The sequence below is a fragment of the Bombina bombina genome, chromosome 4 (assembly GCF_027579735.1).
Source record: "Bombina bombina isolate aBomBom1 chromosome 4, aBomBom1.pri, whole genome shotgun sequence".
Classification (NCBI taxonomy): Eukaryota; Metazoa; Chordata; class Amphibia; order Anura; family Bombinatoridae; genus Bombina; species Bombina bombina.
This window is the reverse complement of record NC_069502.1, coordinates 12,235,460-12,254,078: the sequence shown is the minus strand read 5'-3', so window position 1 is coordinate 12,254,078 and position 18,619 is coordinate 12,235,460. Positions and strand designations below refer to the sequence as shown.

The window sequence follows — 18,619 nt, the reverse complement described above, 5'->3', positions numbered from 1 at the left end:
GCAAAGAGTGAAAGTCTGCCCCCTACTAGATCCGTTCCCGGATAGGGGGCCGTTCCTTCATGCTGTCTTAGAGGCAGCAGCAGGCTTTTTTACCTGCTTACCTTTTTTCCATGTCAGGTTTGGTCTCCAGACCGTCTTGGATTGAGCAAAAGTTCCCTCTTGTTTATTATTAGAGGAAGTTGATGCCGCACCTGCCTTGAAGTTTTGAAAGGCACGAAAATTAGACTGTTTGGCCCTAGATTTGGACCTGTCCTGAGGAAGGGCATGACCTTTTCCTCCAGTGATATCAGCAATAATCTCCTTCAACCAGGCCCGAATAGGGTCTGCCCCTTGAAGGGAATGTTAAGTAGCTTAGATTTTGAAGTCACGTCAGCTGACCATGATCTAAGCCATAGCGCTCTGCGCGCCTGTATAGCAAAACCAGAATTCTTAGCCGTTAGTTTAGTCAAATGAACAATGGCATCAGAATAAAAGAATTGGCTAGCTTAAGTGCTCTAAGTTTGCCAAGTATGTCATCCAATGGAGTCGCTACCTGTAAAGCCTCTTCCAGAGACTCAAACCAGTACGCCGCAGCAGCAGTGACAGGGGCAATGCATGCAAGGGGCTGTAGGATAAAACCTTGTTGAATAAATATTTTCTTAAGGTAACCTCTAATTTTTTATCCATTGGATCTAAAAAAAAAGCACAACTGTCCTCGACAGGGATAGTAGTACGCTTTACTAGAGTAGAAACTGCTCTCTCCACCTTAGGGACTGTCTGCCATAAGTCCCATGTGGTGGCGTCTATTGGAAACATTTTTCTAAAAATAGGAGGGGAAGAGAACGGCACACCTGGTCTATCCCATTCCTTAGTAATAATTTCTGTAAACCTTTTAGGTATTGGAAAAACATCAGTACACACCGGCACTGCAAAGTATTTATCCAGTCTACACAATTTCTCTGGCACTGCAAGGGTATCACAGTCATTCAGAGCAGCTAAAACCTCCCTAAGCAATAAGCGGAGGTGTTCAAGCTTAAATTTAAATGTAGAAATATTAGAATCAGGTATCTTTCCTGAGTCATTAACATCACCCACTGACTGAAGCTCTCTTTCCTCAGCTTCTACATATTGTGAGGAAGTATCAGACATGGTTCTTAAAGCGTCAGTATGCTCTGCATTGTCTAACCCCAGAGCTATCTCGCTTACCTCTAAGTTCAGGTAGTCTGGCTAATACCGCTGACAGTGTACTATCCATGACTGCCGCCATGTCTTGTAAAGTAAACGCTATGGGCACCCTAGATGTACTTGGCGCCATTTGAGCGTGAGTCCCTTAAGCGGGAGTCAAAGGGTCTGACACGTGGGGAAAGTTAGTCGGCATAACTTCGCCCTCATCAGATTCCTCTGGTGATACATTTTTTAAAGACAGAAAATGATCTTTATTGCATAAAATGAAATAAGTACATTTGGTACACATTCTAAGAGGGGGTTCCACCATGGCTTTTAAACATAATAAACAAGGAGTTTCTTCTATGTCAGACATGTTTATACAGAATAGCAATGAGACTAGCAAGCTTGGAAAACACTTTAAATCAAGTTAACAAGCAAATATAAAAAACGGTACTGTGCCTTTAAGATTAACAAATTGTCAGAATTTGAAAAACAGTGAAAAAATGCAGAAAATCAAATGAAATTTTTACAGTGTGTATAATAGGCTAACAGAGCATTGCACCCACTTGCAAATGGATGATTAACCCCTTAGTTAAAAAAAAACAGATAAAAAAAAACGAAATAGACGTTTTTTAACAGTCACAACCAACTGCCACAGCAAGCTGTGGCCCTACCTTCCCCAATAAACGACTTTGGAAAGCCTTTGGGCCCTTTAGAGATGTCCTATAGCATCCAGAGGGCCTTTGAGGGAAGCTGGATGTCACAGTTTGTAATTTTAACTGCACCAACTGTAGCTTTTATACTACAACAGTGGAAATTGTTTCTAGTCAAAATTTAAGCCAGCCATGTGGAAAAACTAGGCACCAATAAAGTTTTATCACCAAAGCATATATAAAAACGATTAAACATGCCAGTAAACGTTTTATATTGTAAATATTATAAGGGTATTACCCCTGGGAGTAAGCATGATACCAGTCGTTATTAAATCACTGTATTCAGGCTTAACTTACATTAATTCGGTATCAGCAGCATTTTCTAGTGTTTTCCATCCATAGAAAAAATTATAACTGCACATACCTGATAGCAGAATAAACTGCACGCCATTCTCTTGCTGAAGTTACCTCATCTGTGTAATCCCCTCAGACATATGTGAGAACAGCAATGGATCTTAGTTACAACCTGCTAAGATCATAGAAACCTCAAGCAGATTCTTCTTCTATTTACTGCCTGAGACAAAATAGCACAACTCCGGTACTATTTAAAAATAACAAAACTTTTGATTGAAGAAAATAAACTAGCTATATTTAACCACTCTCTCCTACAACGTCCTTGCTTGTTGAGAGTTGCAAGAGAATGACTGGGTATGACAGTTAGGGGAGGAGATATATTACAGCTCTGCTGTGGGTGTCCTCTTGCAACTTCCTGTTGGAAATGAGAATATCCCAAAAGTAATGGATGATCCGTGGACTGGATACACCTTACAAGAGAAACAGTCCTGTTCCTCTCTATAACTGGTGCATGTGTGTGAGTGAGAGGACGTGTGTGTGCGGCAGGAGGTATTCCTCTCTCTAACTGGTGCATGTGTGTGAGTGAGAGGACGTGTGTGTGCGGCAGGAGGTATTCCTCTCTATAACTGGTGCATGTGTGTGAGAGGACGTATTCCTCTCTATAACTGGTGCATGTGTGTGAGTGAGAGGACGTATTCCTCTCTATAACTGGTGCATGTGTGTGAGTGAGAGGACGTATTCCTCTCTATAACTGGTGCATGTGTGTGAGTGAGAGGACGTATTCCTCTCTATAACTGGTGCATGTGTGTGAGTGAGAGGACGTGTGTGTGCGGCAGGAGGTATTCCTCTCTATAACTGGTGCATGTGAGTGAGAGGGGACATACGAGTGTGTGTTTTGCTAGGCAAGTGACGACTTAAAGGGACAGTATACACCAATTTTTATTTAACTACATGTAATAGACACTACTATCAAGAATATGCACTGAGATACAGAAATCCAGTGTAAACCTTTTTAAAAACTTATTATAAGCTCCCAATTTAGCCTGGGACACCCAATGAAAGGGGCCAAGAGCAGAATATCCCCTCTGCTGCATATAAAAAGACCAATTATACAAACAGAAGCAGTCAGATGTCTGTGTACATCAGTATATATCTAAAACTTTGGGGCTTGGATAAGAGTCTGAAAATCAGCACAATGGAATGTAAAAGTGAGCGAAACTGTTCAATGTTACAAAAACACTCCCAGATGGGCTAAATAAATGTATCATCTACAAAACATTTATGCAGTACAATAACCCTTTAATGATTTAACAGAAATCCACTATATATGACTTAGTCTTGTGACCCCCTCATATAAAAGCCCTGAACAAGCAGTCTGTGACATCACTACTAGTTACAGAAAGTGACAACAGCAGCCAAAGGGCACAGAGGTGAATAAAACTCCAGTAACTTAAAATATACTGCAAATAAGCTAGAGCTCAGCACCCCCTAATATCAGCAGCATTATACTGCTCCTCATTTTCACTATACAGTGATGATACACTCACCTCCATGTCCATCATACACCGAGAACATAGCCGTGTCACTGTCCAACTCAGGGATACAGTTGTGAGCATCCTGAAATAAAAAACAAGGTGGTCAGGCCAAAAGCACAAGGAAGAGGAGGAGATCAGGTGTCAGAGACACAGAGCAGGAACAGTGAGAGGGGAGAGATCAGGTGACAGAGACACGGAGCAGGAAAAGTGAAAGGGGAGAGATCAGGTGACTGAGACAAGGTGCAGGAATAGTGAGAGGGGGGAGATCAGGGGACAGACACAAGGTGCAGGAACAGTGAGGGAGAGATCAGGTGACAGACAAGGTGCAGGAACAGTGAGGGAGAGATCAGGTGACAGAGACAAGGTGCAGGAACAGTGAGAGGGGGGAGATCAGGTGACAGACAAGGTGCAGGAACAATGAGGGGGGAGATCAGGTGACAGAGACACAAGGTGCAGGAACAGTGAGAGGGGGGAAATCAGGGGACAGACACAAGGTGCAGGAACACTAAGCAGGAGATCAGGTGACAGAGACACAAGGTGCAGGAACAGTGAGAGGGGGGAGATCAGGTGACAGAGACAAGGTGCAGGAACAATGAGGGAGAGAACAGGTGACAGAGAGACAAGGTGCAGGAACAGTGAGGGAGAGATCAGGTGACAGAGACAAGGTGCCGGAACAGTGAGGGAGAGATCAGGTGACAGAGACACAAGGTGCCGGAACAGTGAGAGGGGGGAGATCAGGTGACAGAGACACAAGGTGCAGGAACAGTGAGGGAGAGATCAGGTGACAGAGACAAGGTGCCGGAACAGTGAGGGAGAGATCAGGTGACAGAGACACAAGGTGCAGGAACAGTGAGAGGGGGGAGATCAGGTGACAGAGACAAGGTGCAGGAACAATGAGGGGGGAGATCAGGTGACAGAAACAAGGTGCAGGAACAGTGAGAGGGGGGAAATCAGGGGACAGACCCAAGGTGCAGGAACAGTGAGGGAGAGATCAGGTGACAGAGACAAAGTGCAGGAACAGTGAGGGAGAGATCAGGTGACAGAGACACAAGGTGCAGGAACAGTGAGAGGGGGGAGATCAGGTGACAGAGACAAGGTGCAGGAACAATGAGGGGGGAGATCAGGTGACAGAAACAAGGTGCAGGAACAGTGAGAGGGGGGAAATCAGGGGACAGACACAAGGTGCAGGAACAGTGAGGGAGAGATCAGGTGACAGTGACAAAGTGCAGGAACAGTGAGGGAGAGATCAGGTGACAGAGACAAAGTGCAGGAACAATGAGGGGGGAGATCAGGTGACAGAAACAAGGTGCAGGAACAGTGAGAGGGGGGAAATCAGGGGACAGACACAAGGTGCAGGAACAGTGAGGGAGAGATCAGGTGACAGTGACAAAGTGCAGGAACAGTGAGGGAGAGATCAGGTGACAGAGACAAAGTGCAGGAACAGTGAGGGAGAGATCAGGTCACAGAGACACAAGGTGCAGGAACAGTGAGTGAGAGATCAGGTGACAGAGACAAAGTGCAGGAACAGTGAGGGAGAGATCAGGTGACAGACACAAGGTGCAGGAACAGTGAGGGAGAGATCAGGTGACAGAGACAAAGTGCGGGAACAGTGAGGGAGAGATCAGGTGACAGACACAAGGTGCGGGAACAGTGAGGGAGAGATCAGGTGACAGAGACAAAGTGCAGGAACAGTGAGGGAGAGATCAGGTCACAGAGACAAGGTGCAGGAACAGTGAGGGAGAGATCAGGTCACAGAGACACAAGGTGCAGGAACAGTGAGTGAGAGATCAGGTGACAGAGACAAGGTGCAGGAACAGTGAGGGAGAGATAAGGTGAAAGACACAAGGTGCAGGAACAGTGAGAGGGAGATCAGGTGACAGACAAGGTGCAGGAACAGTGAGAGGGGGGAGATCAGGTGACAGAGACAAGGTGCAGGAACAATGAGGGGGAGATCAGGTGACAGACACAAGGTGCAGGAACAGTGAGGGGGGAATCAGGGGACAGACACAAGGTGCACGAACAGTGAGGGAGAGATAAGGTGACAGAGACAAGGTGCAGGAACAGTGAGGGAGAGATCAGGTGACAGAGATAAGGTGCAGGAACAGTGAGGGAGAGATCAGGTGACCGACACAAGGTGGAGGAACAGTGAGGGAGAGATCAGGTGACAGACACAAGGTGCAGGAACAGTGAGAGGGGGGGAGATCAGGTGACAGAGACAAAGTGCAGGAACAGTGAGGGAGAGATCAGGTCACAGAGACACAAGGTGCAGGAACAGTGAGTGAGAGATCAGGTGACAGAGAGACAAGGTGCAGGAACAGTGAGGGAGAGATCAGGTGACAGAGACAAGGTGCCGGAACAGTGAGGGAGAGATCAGGTGACAGAGACACAAGGTGCCGGAACAGTGAGAGGGGGGAGATCAGGTGACAGAGACACAAGGTGCAGGAACAGTGAGGGAGAGATCAGGTGACAGAGACAAGGTGCCGGAACAGTGAGGGAGAGATCAGGTGACAGAGACACAAGGTGCAGGAACAGTGAGAGGGGGGAGATCAGGTGACAGAGACAAGGTGCAGGAACAATGAGGGGGGAGATCAGGTGACAGAAACAAGGTGCAGGAACAGTGAGAGGGGGGAAATCAGGGGACAGACCCAAGGTGCAGGAACAGTGAGGGAGAGATCAGGTGACAGAGACAAAGTGCAGGAACAGTGAGGGAGAGATCAGGTGACAGACAAGGTGCAGGAACAGTGAGAGGGAGATCAGGTGACAGACACAAGGTGCAGGAACAGTGAGGGAGAGATCAGGTGACAGAGACAAGGTGCAGGAACAGTGAGAGGGGGGAGATCAGGTGACAGAGACAAGGTGCAGGAACAATGAGGGGGGAGATCAGGTGACAGAAACAAGGTGCAGGAACAGTGAGAGGGGGGAAATCAGGGGACAGACACAAGGTGCAGGAACAGTGAGGGAGAGATCAGGTGACAGTGACAAAGTGCAGGAACAGTGAGGGAGAGATCAGGTGACAGAGACAAAGTGCAGGAACAATGAGGGGGGAGATCAGGTGACAGAAACAAGGTGCAGGAACAGTGAGAGGGGGGAAATCAGGGGACAGACACAAGGTGCAGGAACAGTGAGGGAGAGATCAGGTGACAGAGACAAAGTGCAGGAACAGTGAGGGAGAGATCAGGTGACAGAGACAAAGTGCAGGAACAATGAGGGGGGAGATCAGGTGACAGAAACAAGGTGCAGGAACAGTGAGAGGGGGGAAATCAGGGGACAGACACAAGGTGCAGGAACAGTGAGGGAGAGATCAGGTGACAGAGACAAAGTGCAGGAACAGTGAGGGAGAGATCAGGTGACAGAGACAAAGTGCAGGAACAATGAGGGGGGAGATCAGGTGACAGAAACAAGGTGCAGGAACAGTGAGAGGGGGGAAATCAGGGGACAGACACAAGGTGCAGGAACAGTGAGGGAGAGATCAGGTGACAGTGACAAAGTGCAGGAACAGTGAGGGAGAGATCAGGTGACAGAGACAAGGTGCAGGAACAATGAGGGGGGAGATCAGGTGACAGAAACAAGGTGCAGGAACAGTGAGAGGGGGGAAATCAGGGGACAGACACAAGGTGCAGGAACAGTGAGGGAGAGATCAGGTGACAGTGACAAAGTGCAGGAACAGTGAGGGAGAGATCAGGTGACAGAGACAAAGTGCAGGAACAGTGAGGGAGAGATCAGGTCACAGAGACAAAGTGCAGGAACAGTGAGGGAGAGATCAGGTGACAGTGACAAAGTGCAGGAACAGTGAGGGAGAGATCAGGTGACAGAGACAAAGTGCAGGAACAGTGAGGGAGAGATCAGGTGACAGAGACAAAGTGCAGGAACAGTGAGGGAGAGATCAGGTCACAGAGACACAAGGTGCAGGAACAGTGAGTGAGAGATCAGGTGACAGAGACAAAGTGCAGGAACAGTGAGGGAGAGATCAGGTGACAGACACAAGGTGCAGGAACAGTGAGGGAGAGATCAGGTGACAGAGACAAAGTGCGGGAACAGTGAGGGAGAGATCAGGTGACAGACACAAGGTGCGGGAACAGTGAGGGAGAGATCAGGTGACAGAGACAAAGTGCAGGAACAGTGAGGGAGAGATCAGGTCACAGAGACAAGGTGCAGGAACAGTGAGGGAGAGATCAGGTCACAGAGACACAAGGTGCAGGAACAGTGAGTGAGAGATCAGGTGACAGAGACAAGGTGCAGGAACAGTGAGGGAGAGATAAGGTGAAAGACACAAGGTGCAGGAACAGTGAGAGGGAGATCAGGTGACAGACAAGGTGCAGGAACAGTGAGAGGGGGGAGATCAGGTGACAGAGACAAGGTGCAGGAACAATGAGGGGGAGATCAGGTGACAGACACAAGGTGCAGGAACAGTGAGGGGGGAATCAGGGGACAGACACAAGGTGCACGAACAGTGAGGGAGAGATAAGGTGACAGAGACAAGGTGCAGGAACAGTGAGGGAGAGATCAGGTGACAGAGATAAGGTGCAGGAACAGTGAGGGAGAGATCAGGTGACCGACACAAGGTGGAGGAACAGTGAGGGAGAGATCAGGTGACAGACACAAGGTGCAGGAACAGTGAGAGGGGGGGAGATCAGGTGACAGAGACAAGGTGCAGGAACAGTGAGGGAGAGATCAGGTGACAGACACAAGGTGCAGGAACAGTGAGGGAGAGATCAGGTGACAGACACAAGGTGCAGGAACAGTGAGGGGGAGATCAGGTGACAGACACAAGGTGGAGGAACAGTGAGGGAGAGATCAAGTGACAGAGACAAGGTGCAGGAACAGTGAGGGAGAGATCAAGTGACAGACACAAGGTGCAGGAACAGTGAGAGGGAGATCAGGTAACAGACACAAGGTGGAGGAACAGTGAGGGAGAGATCAAGTGACAGAGACAAGGTGCAGGAACAGTAAAAGGGAGATCAGGTGACAGACACAAGGTGGAGGAACAGTGAGGGAGAGATCAAGTGACAGAGACAAGGTGCAGGAACAGTGAGGGAGAGATCAGGTGACAGACACAAGGTGCAGGAACAGTGAGAGGGGGGAGATCAGGTGACAGAGACAAGGTGCAGGAACAATGAGGGAGAGAACAGGTGACAGACACAAGGTGCAGGAACAGTGAGGGAGAGATCAGGTGACAGAGACACAAGGTGCAGGAACACTAAGCAGGAGATCAGGTGACAGACAAGGTGCAGGAACAGTGAGAGGGGGGAGATCAGGTGACAGAGACAAGGTGCAGGAACAATGAGGGAGAGAACAGGTGACAGAGACACAAGGTGCATGAACAGTGAGAGAGAGATCAGGTGACAGAGACAGAAGGTGCAGGAACAGTGAGGGAGAGATCAGGTGAAAGACACAAGGTGCAGGAACAGTGAGGGAGAGATCAGGTGACAGAGACAAGGTGCAGGAACAGTGAGGGAGAGATCAGGTGACAGAGATAAGGTGCAGAAACAGTGAGAGGGAGATCAGGTGACAGACACAAGGTGGAGGAACAGTGAGGGAGAGATCAAGTGACAGAGACAAGGTGCCGGAACAGTGAGGGAGAGATCAGGTGACAGAGACACAAGTTGCAGGAACAGTGAGGGAGAGATCAAGTGACAGAGACAAGGTGCAGGAACAGTGAGGGAGAGATCAGGTGACAGACACAAGGTGCAGGAACAGTGAGAGGGGGGAGATCAGGTGACAGAGACAAGGTGCAGGAACAATGAGGGAGAGAACAGGTGACAGACACAAGGTGCAGGAACAGTGAGGGAGAGATCAGGTGACAGAGACACAAGGTGCAGGAACACTAAGCAGGAGATCAGGTGACAGACAAGGTGCAGGAACAGTGAGAGGGGGGAGATCAGGTGACAGAGACAAGGTGCAGGAACAATGAGGGAGAGAACAGGTGACAGAGACACAAGGTGCAGGAACAGTGAGAGAGAGATCAGGTGACAGAGACAGAAGGTGCAGGAACAGTGAGGGAGAGATCAGGTGAAAGACACAAGGTGCAGGAACAGTGAGGGAGAGATCAGGTGACAGACAAGGTGCAGAAACAGTGAGAGGGAGATCAGGTGACAGACACAAGGTGGAGGAACAGTGAGGGAGAGATCAAGTGACAGAGACAAGGTGCCGGAACAGTGAGGGAGAGATCAGGTGACAGAGACACAAGTTGCAGGAACAGTGAGGGAGAGATCAGGTGACAGAGACAAGGTGCAGGAACAGTGAGGGAGAGATCAGGTGACAGACAAGGTGCAGGAACAGTGAGAGGGAGATCAGGTGACAGACACAAGGTGCAGGAACAGTGAGGGAGAGATCAGGTGACAGAGACAAGGTGCAGGAACAGTGAGAGGGGGAGAACAGGTGACAGAGACACAAGGTGCAGGAACAGTGAGGGAGAGATCAGGTGACAGAGACAGAAGGTGCAGGAACAGTGAGGGAGAGATCAGGTGAAAGACAAGGTGCAGGAACAGTGAGAGGGAGATCAGGTGACAGAGACAGAAGGTGCAGGAACAGTGAGGGAGAGATCAGGTGAAAGACACAAGGTGCAGGAACAGTGAGGGAGAGATCAGGTGACAGAGACAAGGTGCAGGAACAGTGAGGGAGAGATCAGGTGACAGAGACAAGGTGGAGGAACAGTGAGAGGGAGATCAGGTGACAGAGATAAGGTGCAGGAACAGTGAGAGGGAAATCAGGTGACAGACACAAGGTGCAGGAACAGTGAGGGAGAGATCAGGTGACAGACACAAGGTGCAGGAACAGTGAGGGAGAGATCAGGTGACAGAGACAAGGTGCAGGAACAGCGAGGGAGAGATCAGGTGACAGAGACAAGGTGCAGAAACAGTGAGAGGGAGATCAGGTGACAGACACAAGGTGGAGGAACAGTGAGGGAGAGATCAAGTGACAGAGACAAGGTGCAGGAACAGTGAGGGAGAGATCAAGTGACAGAGACAAGGTGCAGGAACAGTGAGGGAGAGATCAGGTGACAGAGACAGAAGGTGCAGGAACAGTGAGGGAGAGATCAGGTGAAAGACAAGGTGCAGGAACAGTGAGAGGGAGATCAGGTGACAGAGACAGAAGGTGCAGGAACAGTGAGGGAGAGATCAGGTGAAAGACACAAGGTGCAGGAACAGTGAGGGAGAGATCAGGTGACAGAGACAAGGTGGAGGAACAGTGAGAGGGAGATCAGGTGACAGAGATAAGGTGCAGGAACAGTGAGAGGGAAATCAGGTGACAGACACAAGGTGCAGGAACAGTGAGGGAGAGATCAGGTGACAGACAAGGTGCAGGAACAGTGAGGGAGAGATCAGGTGACAGAGACAAGGTGCAGGAACAGCGAGGGAGAGATCAGGTGACAGAGACAAGGTGCAGAAACAGTGAGAGGGAGATCAGGTGACAGACACAAGGTGGAGGAACAGTGAGGGAGAGATCAAGTGACAGAGACAAGGTGCAGGAACAGTGAGGGAGAGATCAAGTGACAGAGACAAGGTGCAGGAACAGTGAGGGAGAGATCAGGTTACAGAGACAAGGTGCCGGAACAGTGAGGGAGAGATCAGGTGACAGAGACACAAGTTGCAGGAACAGTGAGGGAGAGATCAGGTGACAGTGAGAGGGAGATCAGGTGACAGACACAAGGTGCAGGAACAGTGAGAGGGAGATCAGGTGACAGACACAAGGTGCAGGAACAGTGAGAGGGAGATCAGGTGACAGACACAAGGTGCAGGAACAGTGAGGGAGAGATCAGGTGACAGAGACAGAAGGTGCAGGAACAGTGAGGGAGAGATCAGGTGAAAGACAAGGTGCAGGAACAGTGAGAGGGAGATCAGGTGACAGACACAAGGTGGAGGAATAGTGAGAAGGAGGAGATCAGGTGACAGACAAGGTGCAGGAACAGTGAGAGGGGGAGAACAGGTGACAGACACAAGGTGCAGGAACACTAAGCAGGAGATCAGGTGACAGAGACAAGGTGCAGGAACAATGAGGGAGAGAACAGGTGACAGAGACAGAAGGTGCAGGAACAGTGAGAGAGAGATCAGGTGACAGAGACAGAAGGTGCAGGAACAGTGAGGGAGAGATCAGGTGAAAGACACAAGGTGCAGGAACAGTGAGGGAGAGATCAGGTGACAGAGACAAGGTGCAGGAACAGTGAGAGGGGGAGAACAGGTGACAGAGACACAAGGTGCAGGAACAGTGAGGGAGAGATCAGGTGACAGAGACAGAAGGTGCAGGAACAGTAAAAGGGGGGAGAACAGGTGACAGACAAGGTGCAGGAACAGTGAGGGAGAGATCAGGTGACAGAGAAGGTGCAGGAACAGTAAGGGAGAGATCAGGTGACAGACACAAGGTGCAGGAACAGTGAGGGAGAGATCAGGTGAGACACAAGGTGCAGGAACAGTGAGGGAGAGATCAGGTGAGACACAAGGTGCAGGAACAGTGAGAGGGGGGAGATCAGGTGACAGAGACAAGGTGCAGGAACAATGAGGGGGGAGATCAGGTGACAGAAACAAGGTGCAGGAACAGTGAGAGGGGGGAAATCAGGGGACAGACACAAGGTGCAGGAACAGTGAGGGAGAGATCAGGTGACAGTGACAAAGTGCAGGAACAGTGAGGGAGAGATCAGGTGACAGTGACAAAGTGCAGGAACAGTGAGGGAGAGATCAGGTCACAGAGACACAAGGTGCAGGAACAGTGAGAGGGAGATCAGGTGACAGAGACAAGGTGCAGGAACAGTGAGAGGGGGGAGATCAGGTGACAGAGACAAGGTGGAGGAACAGTGAGAGGGAGATCAGGTGACAGAGATAAGGTGCAGGAACAGTGAGAGGGAAAACAGGTGACAGACACAAGGTGGAGGAACAGTGAGAGGGAAATCAGGTGACAGACACAAGGTGGAGGAACAGTGAGAGGGAAATCAGGTGACAGACACAAGGTGCAGGAACAGTGAGAGGGGGGAGATCAGGTGACAGAGACACAAGGTGCAGGAACAGTGAGGGAGAGAGAAGGTGACAGACACAAGGTGCAGGAACAGTGAGTGAGAGAGAAGGTGACAGAGACAAGGTGCAGGAACAGTGAGGGAGAGATCAGGTCACAGAGACACAAGGTGCAGGAACAGTGAGATTGGAGAGATCCGGTGACAGAGACAAGGTGCAGGAACAGTGAGAGGGGGCAGATCAGGTGACAGAGACAAGGTGCAGAAACAGTGAGGGAGAGATCAGGTGACAGACAAGGTGCAGGAACAGTGAGAGGGAGATCAGGTGACAGACAAGGTGCAGGAACAGTGAGAGGGGGGAAATCAGGTGACAGAGACAAGGTGCAGGAACAGTGAGGGAGAGATCAGGTGACAGAGACAAGTTGCAGGAACAGTGAGGTGGGAGATCAGGTGACAGACACAAGGTGCAGGAACAGTGAGAGGGGGGAAATCAGGGGACAGACACAAGGTGCAGGAACAGTGAGATGGGAGAGATCAGGTGAGAGACACAAGGTGCAGGAACAGTGAGGGAGAGATCAGGTGACAGAGACAAGGTGCAGGAACAGTGACAGAGAGATCAGGTGACAGACAAGGTGCAGGAACAGTGAGAGGGAGATCAGGTGACAGACACAAGGTGCAGGAACAGTGAGAGGGGGGAAATCAGGGGACAGACACAAGGTGCAGGAACAGTGAGAGGGGGGAAATCAGGGGACAGACACAAGGTGCAGGAACAGTGAGGGAGAGATCAGGTGACAGAGACACAAGGTGCAGGAACAGTGAGAGGGGGGAAATCACGGGACAGACACAAGGTGCAGGAACAGTGAGGGAGAGATCAGGTGACAGACACAAGGTGCAGGAACAGTAAAAGGGGGGAGAACAGGTGACAGACAATGTGCAGGAACAGTGAGGGAGAGATCAGGTGACAGACAAGGTGCAGGAACAGTAAGGGAGAGATCAGGTGACAGACAAGGTGCAGGAACAGTGAGGGAGAGATCAGGTGACAGACACAAGGTGCAGGAACAGTGAGAGGGAGATCAGGTGACAGAGACAAGGTGCAGGAACAGTGAGAGGGAAATCAGGTGACAGAGACAAGGGGCAGATCAGGTGACAGAGAAAAGGTGCAGGGGCAGATCAGGTGACAGAGAAAAGGTGCAGGAACAGTGAGAGGGGAGAGATCAGGTGACAGAGACAAGGTGCAGGAACAGTGAGAGGGGAGAGATCAGGTGACAGAGACAAGGTGCAGGAACAGTGAGAGGGGAGAGATCAGGTGACAGAGACAAGGTGCAGGAACAGTGAGAGGGAGATCAGGTGACAGACACAAGGTGGAGGAACAGTGACGGAGAGATCAGGTGACAGACACAAGGTGGAGGAACAGTGACGGAGAGATCAGGTGACAGAGACAAGGTGGAGGAATAGTGAGAAGGAGGAGATCAGGTGACAGACAAGGTGTAGGAACAGTGAGAGGGGAGAGATCAGGTGACAGAGACACAAGGTGCAGGAACAGTGAGCAGGAGATCAGGTGACAGACAAGGTGCAGGAACAGTGAGTGAGAGAGAAGGTTACAGACACAAGGTGCAGGAACAGTGAGGGAGAGATCAGGTCACAGAGACACAAGGTGCAGGAACAGTGAGATTGGAGAGATCCGGTGACAGAGACAAGGTGCAGGAACAGTGAGAGGGGGCAGATCAGGTGACAGAGACAAGGTGCAGGAACAGTGAGGGAGAGATCAGGTGACAGACAAGGTGCAGGAACAGTGAGAGGGAGATCAGGTGACAGAGACACAAGGTGCAGGAACAGTGAGGGAGAGATAAGGTGACAGAGACAAGGTGCAGGAACAGTGAGGGAGAGATCAGGTGACAGAGACAAGGTGCAGGAACAGTGAGGGAGAGATCAGGTGACAGAGACAAGTTGCAGGAACAGTGAGGTGGGAGATCAGGTGACAGAGACAAGGTGCAGGAACAGTGAGAGGGGGCAGATCAGGTGACAGAGACAAGGTGCAGGAACAGTGAGAGGGGGGAAATCAGGGGACAGACACAAGGTGCAGGAACAGTGAGATGGGAGAGATCAGGTGAGAGACACAAGGTGCAGGAACAGTGAGGGAGAGATCAGGTGACAGAGACAAGGTGCAGGAACAGTGACGGAGAGATCAGGTGACAGACAAGGTGCAGGAACAGTGAGAGGGAGATCAGGTGACAGACACAAGGTGCAGGAACAGTGAGGGAGAGATCAGGTGACAGAGATAAGGTGCAGGAACAGTGAGGGAGAGATCAGGTGACAGAGACACAAGGTGCAGGAACAGTGAGGGAGAGATAAGGTGACAGAGACAAGGTGCAGGAACAGTGAGGGAGAGATCAGGTGACAGAGACAAGGTGCAGGAACAGTGAGGGAGAGATCAGGTGACAGAGACACAAGGTGCAGGAACAGTGAGGGAGAGATAAGGTGACAGAGACAAGTTGCAGGAACAGTGAGGTGGGAGATCAGGTGACAGAGACAAGGTGCAGGAACAGTGAGAGGGGGCAGATCAGGTGACAGAGACAAGGTGCAGGAACAGTGAGAGGGGGGAAATCAGGGGACAGACACAAGGTGCAGGAACAGTGAGATGGGAGAGATCAGGTGAGAGACACAAGGTGCAGGAACAGTGAGGGAGAGATCAGGTGACAGAGACAAGGTGCAGGAACAGTGAGGGAGAGATCAGGTGACAGAGACAAGGTGCAGGAACAGTGACGGAGAGATCAGGTGACAGAGACAAGGTGCAGGAACAGTGAGAGGGAGATCAGGTGACAGACACAAGGTGCAGGAACAGTGAGGGAGAGATCAGGTGACAGAGATAAGGTGCAGGAACAGTGAGGGAGAGATCAGGTGACAGAGAAAAGGTGCAGGAACAGTGAGAGGGAGATCAGGTGACAGACACAAGGTGGAGGAACAGTGAGAGGGAGATCAGGTGACAGAGACAAGGTGCAGGAACAGTGAGAGGGGGCAGATCAGGTGACAGAGACACAAGGTGCAGGAACAGTGAGGTGGGAGATTAGGTGACAGAGACAAGGTGCAGGAACAGTGAGGGAGAGATCAGGTGACAGAGAAAAGGTGCAGGAACAGTGAGAGGGAGATCAGGTGACAGACACAAGGTGCCGGAACAGTGAGGTGGGAGATCAGGTGACAGAGACATGGTGCAGGAACAGTGAGAGGGGGCAGATCAGGTGACAGAGACAAGGTGCAGGAACAGTGAGAGAGGGGAGAACAGGTGACAGAGACACAAGGTGCAGGAACAGTGAGGTGGGAGATTAGGTGACAGAGACAAGGTGCAGGAACAGTGAGGGAGAGATCTGGTGACAGACAAGGTGCAGGAACAGTGAGGGAGAGATCAGGTGACAGAGACAAGATGCCGGAACAGTGAGAGCGGGGAGATCAGGTGACAGAGACACAAGGTGCAGGAACAGTGAGAGCGGGGAGATCAGGTGACAGAGACAAGGTGCAGGTACAATGAGGGGGGAGATCAGGTGACAGACACAAGGTGCAGGAACAGTGAGAGGGGGGAAATCAGGGGACATACACAAGGTGCAGGAACAGTGAGATGGGAGAGATCAGGTGACAGAGACAAGGTGCAGGAACAGTGAGGGAGAGATCAGGTGACAGGGATAAGGTGCAGGAACAGTGAGGGAGAGATCAGGTCACAGAGACACAAGGTGCAGGAACAGTGAGGGAGAGATCAGGTCACAGAGACACAAGGTGCAGGAACAGTGAGGGAGAGATCAGGTGACAGAGATAAGGTGCAGGAACAGTGAGAGGGGGGAGATCAGGTGACAGACACACAAGGTTCAGGAACAGTGAGGGAGAGATCAGGTGACAGAGACAAGGTGCAGGAACAGTGAGAGGGAGATCAGGTGACAGACACAAGGTGGAGGAACAGTGAGGGAGAGATAAGGTGACAGAGATAAGGTGCAGGAACAGTGAGGGAGAGATCAGGTGAAAGACACAAGGTGCAGGAACAGTGAGAGGGAGATCAGGTGACAGAGACACAAGGTGCAGGAACAGTGAGAGCGGGGAGATCAGGTGACAGACACAAGGTGGAGGAACAGTGAGGGAGAGATCAGGTGAAAGAGATAAGGTGCAGGAACAGTGAGGTGGGAGATTAGGTGACAGAGACAAGGTGCAGGAACAGTGAGAGGGGGCAGAACAGGTGACAGAGACACAAGGTGCAGGAACAGTGAGAGGGGGGAGATCAGGTGACAGAGACACAAGGTGCAGGAACAGTGAGAGGGGGGAGATCAGGTGACAGACAAGGTGGAGGAACAGTGAGAGGGAGATCAGGTGACAGACACAAGGTGGAGGAATAGTGAGGGAGAGATCAGGTGACAGAGACTAGGTGGAGGAACAGTGAGAGGGAGATCAGGTGACAGACAAGGTGCAGGAACAGTGAGGGAGAGATAAGGTGACAGAGACAAGGTGCAGGAACAGAGAGAGGGGGCAGAACAGGTGACAGACAAGGTGCAGGAACAGTGAGGGAGAGATCAGGTGACAGACACAAGGTGCAGGAACAGTGAGGGAGAGATAAGGTGACAGAGACAAAGTGCAGGAACAGTGAGGGAGAGATAAGGTGACAGAGACAAGGTGCAGGAACAGTGAGGGAGAGATAAGGTGACAGAGACAAGGTGCAGGAACAGTGAGGGAGAGATCAGGTGACAGAGATAAGGTGAAGGAACAGTGAGGGAGAGATCAGGTGACAGACACAAGGTGCAGGAACAGTAAGGGAAAGATCAGGTGACAGACACAAGGTGGAGGAACAGTGAGGGAGAGATCAGGTGACAGAGACAAGGTGCAGGAACAGTGAGGTGGGAGATCAGGTGACAGACAAAGTGCATGAACAGTGAGGGAGAGATCAGGTGACAGAGACAAGGTGCAGGAACAGTGAGAGGGGGGAGAACAGGTGACAGACACAAGGTGCAGGAACAGTGAGCAGGAGATCAGGTGACAGACAAGGTGCAGGAACAGTGAGAGGGAGATCAGGTGACTGATACAAGGTGGAGGAACAGTGAGGGAGATCAGGTGACAGATACAAGGTGGAGGAACAGTGAGGGCGAGATCAGGTGACAGACAAGGTGCAGGAACAGTGAGGTGGGAGATCAGGTGACAGACAAGGTGCAGGAACAGTGAGAGGGGAGAGATCAGGTGACAGACACAAGGTGCAGGAACAGTGAGGGAGAGATAAGGTGACAGAGACAAGGTGCAGGAACAGTGAGAGGGGGCAGATCAGGTGACAGACACAAGGTGCAGGAACAGTGAGAGGGAGATCAGGTGACAGACACAAGGTGGAGGAAGAGTGAGGGAGATCAGGTGACAGACACAAGGTGGAGGAACAGTGAGAGGGGGCAGATCAGGTGACAGACACAAGGTGGAGGAAGAGTGAGGGAGATCAGGTGACAGACACAAGGTGGAGGAACAGTGAGGGAGATCAGGTGACAGACACAAGGTGGAGGAACAGTGAGGGAGAGATCAGGTGACAGACACAAGGTGCAGGAACAGTGAGAGGGAGAGGGAGATCAGGTGACAGACAAAAGGTGCAGGAACAGTGAGGGAGAGATCAGGTGAAAGACACAAGGTGCAGGAACAGTGAGAGGGGTTAAATCAGGGGACAGACACAAGGTGCAGGAACAGTGAGATGGGAGAGATCAGGTGACAGACACAAGGTGCAGGAACAGTGAGGGAGAGATCAGGTGACAGAGACAAGGTGCAGGAACAGTGAGAGAGGGGAGATCAGGTGACAGAGACAAGGTGGAGGAACAGTGAGAGGGAGATCAGGTGACAGACAAGGTGCAGGAACAGTGAGGGAGAGATCAGGTGACAGAGACAAGGTGGAGGAACAGTGAGAGGGAGATCAGGTGACAGACAAGGTGCAGGAACAGTGAGGGAGAGATCAGGTGACAGACACAAGGTGCAGGAACAGTGAGAGGGAG

General features: G+C 50.9%; 1 protein-coding gene across 1 annotated transcript in view; it reads right to left on the bottom strand.

Moving 5' to 3' along the window:
• PPM1G (protein phosphatase, Mg2+/Mn2+ dependent 1G) overlaps positions 1–18,619 on the bottom strand; it is a gene marked incomplete in the record, with an annotated part of 375,123 nt that overhangs the window by 340,908 nt on the left and 15,596 nt on the right. The window contains 1 exon segment of the mRNA XM_053710941.1: positions 3,701–3,770. Coding sequence (XP_053566916.1) covers positions 3,701–3,770 — 70 coding nt within the window.